Consider the following 12,383-nt stretch of genomic DNA (forward strand, 5'->3'; position numbering starts at 1 on the left):
CTGTGTAAGTAAAGGTTCCAAATTTAAGGAATGTACTATGGGGACTTTTTATGGGCGAAAAACTGTCCATAGCCATTAGGTACTTCTTAATGAGGTAAAGAAGCGAAACTCTCCATAAAGGTACACTATAACGGCTTGAAAATGAAATTTGAGGAATTTGCTACGGAATTTTTTTCATTAGCAAAAAAACTGTCGTTACAATCAGAAATCGGGAACGATTCCGTTATTGAACACATCATGTGCATAGTGATAATGTTGTCAATCGTCTGAGTGGTCGAGTTGGTGCCCTTCTCGCTGGTCTATTGGCTACCACGTGCGCCGTTGGTGTATGTGGTCCTGGGTTCGATTCCCGGTGGAAGAGCCTTTGGAATCTTAACTCTCCTCCATGTTTCTGTGTCCGTGTCCTTGTCGTTCTAGGTTAATAGAAAAATGAGCTAAGGTCACTGAGAAAAATCCGTTATCTGGATAGCGCTATAGTATACAAATATACGGGATCCTTATGTTTACTACAGAAATCAATACTTAACATACGTTATCCATATGCTACATACGTACTGCCCTTTTCCCCGCTTAGATGTTACACAATGTCGTTGCAGGATGTCTGACATCTAACAGTCTTCCGTACATTACGTACGTCAGCTATAAGTTACATACGGCCATCTGTTTGTGAGATCCTGACCGCCTACATAAAGTCTTTTCGTTCGTGTAGAAAATACGTTTATTCGGAACACTTATACGGAAAGTACGTTCAAATATACTTTTTCAGTTATACGTTTAGTGTACATTAAGTCCAACAGCTACAGGATTTACACATGTAACAAACGTTTTTACGTACGCCACATACAGTTTTTCTGAGTGTGCGAGTAAAATAAGTGAGAGCTAGTATTAACTAGTTAAGCAAGTTAATGAGGCACGTTCTGTGAATCAGTTAATTTTTAAAACCGTGGACTAAGACACGTACATACTGCCGTAAATTTCGTGGTTGGAAACCCAGACAAGGAAAGCCAATATTTTGTCTTTTTTCGGTGAATATTTTTCCTTTGTTGCAGTCATTGGTATTAAATAGATATTGAAATTAATTTGATAAGTAAGATAATGTTGAGGTGAGAATGTTTAAAATTAATGTAGTTTTCGAAGAAATGAGAAATCCAATTGTTCGAATTTATGTGAGACTAGCAACAAAATGTAACCGATTTCGTAAATATATTGGTACCAGAATAGTTACCACAGTCATTATGTAAAAATGTTCTTGATACTTCGTGTCTCCATCTGTGAACAGTGTGAGAATCTCTTACGTATCAGCCTTTTCATCAACAGTGAATTTCGTGCCTTTGCTCTTCATATTTCCCGAATTTGCCCTTCGGGGGTTCGCCCCCACACCCTCGCCTTTGCTCGTCCTACTTCCTCACACTTCTTAAGCTTACAATTCCCGAATTTCAAGTTTCTTTTCCTATTTCAATTATCTAAAAGATAAGATTTTGTATTCCAGGAAAACGCCTATTTAAATAACATGGTGATTTGTTCATCTCCCTTTAGACTCCTTAAAAATTAAAAATATTCAATTTTAGCAGTTTTCCTGTTGGTTAGTCCCGGGAGGCTACAATCATGCCAAATTTCATCATTCTAACCCTGCCGGAAGTGCCTAAACATTTGGCAGTATGAAACTGCGCAACATGCGCGTCATGTAATGAACTCCGTAATTTCGCAATGTGAAAAGATAGAGAGAGAACAACTAGGTATATTGAAACACCAGCTATGTCTAGTGATGTAGCAGCGAGGATTCAGCATCAAGGGTTTTGGGCCCTGTTGATACTCTTCGTATTTAGGTAATGAAAAATGAGACGTTAGCGATCGTGATTTTGTAGTTCGTGTAAATGAATTGGAATCTCGTTTGGACATAACGCTCTAACAGATATTTAATAGAATAAATCCTCCCCGCTGTTCTAGTGGCTAGCATGTGCGCTTTTCTTGTACAGGTCTTGGGTTCGATTCCCGGTGGGAGAGCCCTTGGGAACTAATGTTGTATGTGACACACTATGACTCCTTTGAAAATGTACAATTTTAAATTTAAATGTAGCAATATGCCACAATTGAGAATTCCAATATACGATATTGACATGGTGAACTACAAAAAGAAGCGAAATATGAACAAAAACACCAGAGGTGCAAAAAGTGCAGCCAAGTTCGTCAGCCTCAAAAAGTGTTGAGATGAGGATGTATGAGCCAAGTTCCTTGGCCACTGCATCTGAAAGGAACACTGGAACTTGGCGCGAGGTGTCAAGGAAAATGATGTTAAGGAACCTTAGGGATAGTGGTGGTGGGCGTGGTGGGTTTGGGACCACCATCAACCTTAGGAATATCAACTTTGCTAATGCGCTAAGGCACATATACAGTATAATGCAGTAAGATTGGTGGTTCGAAACCCAGATAAGGAAAACTTATATTCCTCTACGAAGTGTCAAAGTAAATAATGCTAACGAGCCTTAGGGATGATGTTTGTGAGCGTGGTGGATTTGGGGGTCACCACTAGCCTTAGGGCTGAAATGTCCCGGCCGTGAAACTAGGAACAGACATCTTAATGTATTGGAATATGTTAGACACTTCGCGCCAAATTCCAGTGTTCCTTTCAGATGCAGTGGCCAAGGAACTTGGCTCATACATCCTCATCTCAACACTTTTTGAGGCTGACGAACTTGGCTGCACTTTTTGCACCTCTGGTGTTTTTGTTCATATATACATTACCCGATTATACACATAGTATCAGTATTAAAAGTACCCTGCAAAATCATTATCAAATTATATTCTTACAAGAAGACAGTTATAGATATGCGACAATCATTTTGGACATGAGTGTACATACCTCTGGGGGCACTGGCACAGGGAAACCTTCACTATGTGGGATGGGTCTTCTAGCTGATTGTATATCTGGGTACTGAACTGATTTTTCACTCTTGGACGTTACTCCCTTTGCATTTGAAGGACAAAAATTTGAAGGACAAAATGTTGAAGGACAAGGACACTTATGTAAGCGATCACTTAGTTCAATCCATAATATTGGTGTAGCGAATGACATACATTTGTGAGAACCACATAACAATCCTCTTAGATTCATTGCATAGGATTTACAGCAAATTTCGGTGCCCAGGACTTGCCTATGAAAAATATAAAGCATATGCTTTTCTAACAATAGGTGTTATTTTCAACAGCTTTGGTTTAGGAGTTATCCATCCACGCACATAAGTTCTCACGGTAGTTCTTAAACTTTTGTCAGAAATGTAGCACTGTATTTTCACAACAAGAAACAACGTTGGCAAATGCTAGTTATTTCCCAATAAACATCAACACGTTAATGTGTCACAAGAACACAACTTTCAATGTTGTCTATGTGCTATAGCACATTACTTCAACAGCGAAATGAAACTCACCATACGAACAAGCAAGAAGGTAAACATGTTATATTGATGTTCACTCGTTTCAGCGTCGTCCGGTTGTGCAAAGTGTGGGAGATAAATTTCCCTCCGAAGGTTACTTTTTCCTTCTTTCCCGCAAACATTTCTGAATATTTCGTTTGTGACAAAGGCAGGGAGCGCAGGAAGTAATTTATTTTATATTAATGAACGTTTGTGTTTAATATATTGAAGTGTCTGAATAATAATGACTAACATTATTAACATTATTTTAATTTTTTTCTATACTAGTTCCAGAAAATTGATAATTTCAATCACATTTTTTTTTTAAATAATTGAGACCTGATACGGGAAAACGAATACTATTTTCGAATTCAGCAGGAAAAAAATCCTTACCACCTATTACTTTTCAGGAAAAAAATTCAATATTAGATTTACCTATAAAAAAGGGCTACAATCACAGAAACCTGCTGCAAAAGGTACAAGATAGTATCAAAGCAAAGTGATGGGGTTTGCTCTTGAAAGATGTAACGTTGCTAGCGGACAAGGTACTGGCACACCAAACAGCAGAAACATTCACTTTTGTGCGCCAATATGGCTATGAATTTCGTCCCACTTACCATATTCACCCGATCTGGTACCTCTTTCCAAATATGAAGAAACATGCGCGGGGCAGACGTTTTACAATTAATGAGGGGATCATTCATGAGGTGGAAATTTCGTTTGCACCAACTCTGCAGACTTTTACGGAGATAGTACTGAGGAACCGATTTATAGATGTAAGAAATGTAACGGGGCAACATGAGGTGCATATGTAGAGAAGGATATATCAGTGGACCAAATTGTAGATCCCTAGCGCATCTCTATCATGGTGAGAGGAAGAACTTTCTAGTTTCTCCTCGTACATATTCAACACTAAGACATAGACCTGTTTCTGAAACGAAGCTAAAATAAGATGAACCTTTTCTCAATACCGACCAACGAAAAGAAGGAAAGCTCACCGAATATAACATAGATTATCTTAATTATTATTATTTAACTACAATCACCGCAGTCTCTTTTGGCCTAACAACGCGGGATAATTGAAGGTTTCATTTGACTTAACACTCAATGCCGTTCTGAGCCACAAAAAGATCGGTCAGACAACTGATTTAATTTACTTAAGATTCACAAAATTTCATAAGATAACTTCAGCTTGATTGTCAATACCTAGCAATAAAGCCCATTATTACATGCAACTTTCATGTTGAAATTATGCTACTGATTTAATTTTCGAAAGCACGCAAAGCTTTGCTTGCTGCTCTAGAGGCTAGCGCATACGCTTTTGGTCCTGTATTCAATTCACGACGGGGAAGCGTTAAAATTGAACGTATTACTGTAGTTTTGATTCCATCTTAAATTTTAGGTCCATGTTTTATATAACTTCAGTGCTGAAAAGGGACGCTGCCGTTCAACAAACAAACAACATACAAAACAGAGTTAAAAACTCATATACGAACCTGTAGATCCAATCTTTGATAGGAACTTTGTGTTTCGTGAACGCTCTACTCTTTAACAGCTGATGAATGCAATGCACTGGAAGAAATCCTTGGATATTAGCATTAAGATTTGCTGTTACCGGCACTTTAACAGCATGCGCTGTTACAACCTGTAATAGGAAATGAAAGACAAATTACTGAGCTGTTAGCTAAAAAGTTAATTTCTACTTATAAATCTCAACTAATCAAATATTTTGATTTCTTTACATATATATGCTACTTACAAGAGTTTATTTACTCCTATAGATCGCTCGAAAAATATTTTTAGTAGTGATATCAAATTTATAGGTGAGTCCGTCGAAGTAAATTTCTCTAAGAATGGAAGACTGGCCCTAGTGTTAACACCTAAAATCTAACCAAAGAAATCAATCTTGAGTCATGGGTTTTTAAAGTGTCTATATGATGGTGCAAGAGCTGACGCTGTGGAAGTAAGATGTATCTGAAATGCCAACCTTAATTCACAGTTCAACCACAGGTGGCCCCACATGGCGTAGTCGCTAACGCTCTCGCCTTCAGTGCGAGTGGTCCTGGGTTCGATTTCGGGTGGGGCATTCGGTCGAAAAAGTGTAAAAGCTTTTTCAGGGAAGCCATCCTGAATGAGGTTTTCCTGGATTTTCTTCATTCATACCAGGCAAAAGCCGGGCTGGTACGTAAGCTAATCTATACGTCCCAGGCCGCTATCTTTTTTCCCCGATCCTTTCTTTCCTTCTTTTCCTCGGATAGTGTGATCGCCGAGGGACATCATCCCTCATACATGACGAGCTAACATGGCCCTAGATGCTAAAAGCCCAGAAATCTAATTCCTAATCCCTAATTCAGCCACAAGTGGCGTTCTTTTTATTTATTAATCTTTATTTTTACCGAGAAAATGTGTGTAGTGCCTTAAGAGCATCACTACAATTTATCCGAGGTGTTGAGAACCATAGTCCACAAAACTGCAGCGCTTGGAGTACAGAAAATTGTGGACGTGACGAAAGCACAAAATGTTGATTGAGAAGCGTCAAAAGAAAAGGATGAGATACGCACTACGAACAAGAGATTCGTTTGTGGACCCTATTGCGATGGGTGATGAAACAAGGGCTATTACCACATTCCAAAACAGAAGCAATTGCTTCAATAGTGGCGTTGTGGTTACCTCTAAACTTAACACTGACATCCACAACGACCAGCTGACAGATTTCTATGATGTGGGGGTTCAGAAGCTGATACTACAACTGAACCAATATTTGAATACTGATAGTGACTACGTGGAAAAATAAAGATGTCTTATGTTATCTAAAGCATACTATGATACAAACATTTCGTACATGTGTACGACGGGGAAAAACTTACTTTACGAACATGCCTCGTAACTAAGCTTTGGTCTATCTTATGACTTTTGAACGTTATACTTAAACCTTCTCTCTAAGACTACGTTGGCAACATTTAAATAAAGTCACTTACCTGCTCGGTGAAAATTTCTTGGATAAATATTTGTTTCATGCGAGTCATATTATTTGGCCTAATTGGTATTTTCATGCCTAGAGTAGAGCATACAAGATCACAAATAGCACTTAATTGATTGCTATGGAAGTGGATGGCCATCAGGAGAAGCATCTCACCAAAAGAAGCAGTAACACCACTGGCACTGCAAAAAAGAATCAACCACCATCAATAAAAGATTTATCTACTTCCTTCTTTCAACACTACAGTGTGACTGAAGTTAGCATTAGCTAGCAGCATCAATACTATTTTTTTCAGCTATTAAAACACATAATAATTTACTGATTTCAAACCAACCCATGTTAAATTAAGAAGCTCGAAGCACAATGGCAACCATGTTTCAAAGGTCAACAAGAACTGCACAGTCCGTTTGTGTCTACGAACAATATCTATGGAAATCGGAAATAAATTCGTTAAAAAAAATAATTACTTTTCAACTAACATATACACTCTAAAAACATATACGACTAAAATACTAATGGATAAATATTGCAAGGATCCGTACAGTCACACGTACTATATGCCACATGCTTTTACACTAAACATGTGTTTTCATGATTTGTAAATAAATAGTGGTAGACGACAGAAGGAAACTATACTTCCAGGAAGAGACGAAGAGGACACGAAGAACCACGAATGACTCCGACAACCCCTTCACAGGTTCTCCATCCAAAGGATGGCTATAAAAGAAGACGGCAGGACCAAGAAATCCACACGTACTATAAGTCACATGTTTTCACGATTTGTAAATAAATAGTGGCAGACGACAGAAGGAAACTATACTTTCAGGAAGAGACGAAGGCACGGAGAACCACGAATGACTCCGACAACCCCTCCACATGTCCTCCCTCCAAAGGACGGCTATAAAAGAGGATATCGGGACTAAAAAGTCATCAGTTCCTTGTACTGGTCATCCTCTTACAATACCTACTCCTGATACCGTTATGGGCTACGGAGTCACCAGTCCCGTCTGAGGCCGCTTTGGACTAGGACACCTTCCTATCAACCCGAAGTAACATTATATGCCGAGGGGGCCCTTTTTATCCAACATTAAAAAGATTTATTTAAAATGATTAGAGACTTAGAGAAAGATTTTATTGAGACTTTGTATGAATATTATATATGACATTTTTATAATAAAAAGGTAAAGGACTAAATTCCCGTGTACATTACTGACTCTACCTACAAAATATTACAAAATGCGTTTGGTGCAGCAGAGATCTACATTTAAAAAAATAGCAGTGTCACGTGTACACCACGTGAAGGAGTTTGGTTAATATGGGGGTAATATTTCCCAGTTAATATTGAAATCAGAAGTAGTAATTTCCACTACTTCCGATTTTAATGTAAAGCTTAGAGTGAAGATGGAATATATATGTATATATTTGCAGAAAACAGCATGTCGCTATCTATTATCGTTTTTATTCTATAGAGATCAAGGTTAAAACCGGAAATGGTTGATTTCTGCCACTTTCCGTTTGAATAGAGGGTTAAGAAAGAAGATGGTACCTATTGTTATAACGCTAAGTCGATCCCAAAAACCGCTTCTCGCTATATATTATCATTTTTGCTGTATAATGATCAATGTTAACACCGGAAGTGATTAATTTCTACGAGTTTCCGTGAATGAATCATCTCAATCAGCGATCTCGATTCCTACCTTTTGATCTTCTACATCCTGGCTAACACGTCGTTCTTCAGATTCTTGCCTCCCGGGGGGGAACGGACGAACAGAAGTAATACATAAAGAGTTTTGGTACAGTAAAGTCCTTAAAGATCAAGATATAACAAAATAATTCGTTTATCAGTACACATATAGTGCATACACTTGTTTTCATAATTTAGAAAATAATATCGTTAATACTTCTGCATACACTTCTTAAATGCATATATATATATATATATATATATATATATATATATATATATATATATATATATATATTTCTTTAAAAAAAAGGAATTCTCATTTCTTTATTTGAAATCATTATTATTATTATTAAAAATTAAGCTTGGAACAACAATAATCATCCGAGCAATGGGATCGACTCTCAACTACTTTCATTATTACCTTTCTTTTTTTCTTATCTAGCACGACAGCCACAACACGTCTTTACGCTCGGAGCATGGACAGAGATAAACTGATAGGGCAGAAGAAAGTAGCAGAGACTGAGAACTGTTGCCAATGTACGGGAAGTTATGGACCAATTAAGTGGTGTATGCAAGGCGTTTGATGAGTTCGTGACTTTGAAATCAAAGAATTGTGTTGTATTGAAAATCAATTTATTATTCGACACAGTAACCTTCTAGCTCGGTACACTTCGTCCAACCTTTTTCCCAATATTTTTACGTTTTCCCCCCAAAATAACATTCGTCAAATGCTGCAAAATAATTGTTCGTTCTCAGTTTCCTTCGTTTTACGTAAGTGTTGCTTTCTTTTTACCTGTATTCAAATTCGAGGATAAGAAACCGACATATTTTATATCTATGAAAATAAATAAATAAAAACGATGCTTTGATTGCACTCATGTCTCTTTCGATCTCTAATATTTTGATACTTTTGATCTAAGTGATCGCTTTATTTCCAGTGTCAAAAACTGTGTTATTGATATTTTAAACAACATACGCTCTCCACTTCATTCATAATAAATATAAATGAACACCATGTTTGACTCATCTCCTTTAATAAAATTATATACTCCATTGTTAATAAAAATGAATAATTTGATTCATGAACCAACTAATATCCATCAAAAACTGCTAATGTTTTCCTTTGAGTTTTAAAGTAGGTTTTTAAGGTATAAATTGATAGATCGGAAAGTTGTTTCCAAAACCAGCATTAACAGAGCATTAAATTCATAGTGACTTACCGGACCAAACATGGTGGAATTAAAAATAATTTAATAACCAAATAATCTGTACCTATTTTAAGAATAATGTTTGTGTGAGAACTCGAGTGTGATTTCTTAAGTAAAGAAGTACATTCATAAGAAAAGTGGTTTTTATTATTATTATTATTATGAGGAAAAGTGTATCTTGTGTCTCAGTGTTTATTATTTTAATTGAATATTTGTTTCTCCTATCTGGCAACGCCAACACCACCATTTTTATTGCTGTCACCGAATTCTTGCTTTTACATCTCCTGTTATAACTTTCGTTTTTTTTTTTTTTTTTTTTTTCTAAAGAGCAATTAATACAGAGTATTCTGTGATTGCCATTACATTCAAAGTTAATAACAAGATAATTTACTTTAAATGGTTTCTACAGTGTAGGAATGTTAATGCGATTCTTAAACAACGTAAAATACCTAAAAGGATCCCTACTGATGAAAGAGACAATTCTACTGTCAAGATTATTAATTTTGAAGTTCGGGTGCTTCGGTGAGTACAAACTTCACAATAGATTGCAACAAATGGATGGTTTGTGTACCGGAAGATTTGAAGTTTGTTATTTAGTAAACAATAGAGGTGTTAAAAATATAATTAGTATTAACTTAAACCTTACCTTTCAAAATAAGCCTCCTCCCTGACCAGCCACTTGACCCACTCAATGCTCCGTTTCTCGTGCTCCAGCTGAGCAATGAGCGATGGACAAGCAATCAACATGCAAAGCCCGAGAGAGACAAATCTCACGCCAGCTGGGGACGGAGGTGGATGAGACGTCAACAATTGCACTATCAGAGATACTTCCTCCTCCTGGAATCTTGAAGAAAGAAAAAAAAAAGATACATTTTCTTTCTGTTCCGGAACACACTTCAATGCAATGATAACACTGTCTCTCTCTAAAAAATGGTAAAAAGGTTAAGAAATGTAAAGACAAATATTCTGTCAAAAAAATTAAACACATGGAAATACGGCACTCACTTTTTAACCATTTTTTATCCTTCCAAATTCTTCATGTTTAAAATCCTTCTTGAATTTTAAGGAAGCCGATGAAGAAAGAAGTTTCTTCCGAAAGCGCTACTTGTTACATGTAGAAGAAAATTCTGATATATATATATCTTTTGCTGTGAATATTAGCCTTTTCGCTTTTCTCATTGAATTTCATCACCGCTCGCAATATTGTGATATATATATATATATTAACTAACTAAGTCTATGGCCTATGGAACCCGGATGTTCAATGCCGCGTTCACAAAAGCTCTCCACTGACTTCTATCCTTAGCTAACTGCATCCAGTTTCTACTTTTTATTCCAATCTCTGCGAGATCCATCTTAATATTGTCCTCCCATCTGTGCCTAGGTCTATCTTTTATGGTAAACTGAGGAAATAACATACTTTTTCTTACACTGGTTTCTCTATAAGTGTGAATTCAATGACATTCAATAATATTCAACCGAGAATCAGATCCAAGTCTCTGGCTTCCCTTGACGATGCGTTAACCACTACGTTTTTCCTGATTATTCACTTGATCAGTTGTCAATTTATGATAAATCGATAACTGGAAATAACATAATGCTTAACGCACCGACACGGTAGGTTGGTGCTTCATTCGCGGTCCAGTCACGTGTTTTTTTCACCCTTTGAATATTACTGAATAATCAATTTTTAGTTCACTTTATTTGCTAACAGAACACATGGAATACATTTATTAGTAACTATTTTGTATTCCTAGTAGGCCGTGGTAATTTCCTATATTTCAGATACTTTCAGCGAATATCCATTTTTAAGGACCACAGCGGTTTAAATCATAATATGCAGTAAAATTTTCACATGTTTTGTGTTTCAACACGAGTTGAAATTTTAAAGGAGGTGGGCTGATAAGGGCCATTTTTCGCCCATCAGGCCCGAGATGTGAAATGCATGGTTTTCAATAGTATACCTCATAAAAATAAGAAAACAAATATATTTTAACGGAAAGCGCTATAAGTGAGAGGTAAAAAAAATAAATAAAGAGGTAAGTCGTGTGTTAATGAAGGAACGTAAACACTAATGTCATGAGTTGTAATCCGAGAAAGCAATAGTAAATAGAACACTAACGGCAAGAATAAGAAGAATGAAGTCTACTACGACTATGAGATCAATATATTACATCGGAAATAATCAAGCATAGATAATAATCAGACAGCTGGAGACACTTGTAGCTAGTTTGCAGATTAGGCATCGTGCTTGCTGTCGTCATCCGAATCGCCACTGGACCATCCTGCAGGCGCCATCTTGTAGTGTATGAGTATATTCTAGACTTGGTTTCTTAACTGCGGTGGTATTGTGGCGCCAGTAAGCCAGAAACCATAGTACGGAAGCAACATGCGCACAACATCTGACGAGCCGTGCGCCTACTTTACATTGACAGTACCACTGTATGTGTGCGATGTTGTTTTGCTCTGTTTTGATCCAAATATTATAGGTTTTAAATCTTATGTGTCGTGATCGTAACTGAACTCGGAGAACAGAAGCATCGTCATGATGTACCTCGTATGTACAGAGAGTACATTCCTTCGTCACTTAAGTGCTCGTGAGTGTAAGATTGGCTATATATATATATATATATATATATATATATATATATATATATATATATATATATATGGGGATGGGGGTGTTTGTGGGTATGGGTATGTATTAACTTGGATCGGACACATCAGGTAGTTATTGTTGGTCGTTGTTTTGTTGTTTTTCATCTTTTCTTTCCCTTAGTATTGCAATATAGCGTATCAATGAATTCCCATAGGTACTTCATTGACGCGTGGTATGTATGATTCTTCGATATATATATATATATATATATATATATATATATATATATATATATATATATATATATATATATATTGCAGAAATTCATGCCATTCTGCGACTGGTTTTCCTGCTCGCACTTTTACTCATACCACTTTCAGAAATGACACGCTTTCTCAATACTCCATAACATGCTGTCTCTAGTTTTGCTGCCCTACACACACATCCGCGCAAACAATACATTTTCTTCATATATTTTATTGACATGCTGAGCATGTAT

The 12,383-nt window shown here is 36.7% G+C and overlaps 1 protein-coding gene across 1 annotated transcript in view; it reads right to left on the reverse strand.

Moving 5' to 3' along the window:
• Window positions 1-12,383, reverse strand: part of IntS2 (integrator complex subunit 2) — a 68,421-nt gene that overhangs the window by 36,123 nt on the left and 19,915 nt on the right. The window contains exons 7-9 of the mRNA XM_081767967.1: window positions 9,932-10,129; window positions 6,389-6,572; window positions 4,907-5,055 (exon numbers count right to left, since the gene is read on the reverse strand). Coding sequence (XP_081624093.1) covers window positions 4,907-5,055; window positions 6,389-6,572; window positions 9,932-10,129 — 531 coding nt within the window. The remainder of the gene's footprint in view (window positions 1-4,906; window positions 5,056-6,388; window positions 6,573-9,931; window positions 10,130-12,383) is intronic.

This window comes from Thermobia domestica, chromosome 8, assembly GCF_964235325.1.
Source record: "Thermobia domestica chromosome 8, izTheDome1.hap1.1, whole genome shotgun sequence".
In the NCBI taxonomy this organism is placed as follows: Eukaryota; Metazoa; Arthropoda; class Insecta; order Zygentoma; family Lepismatidae; genus Thermobia; species Thermobia domestica.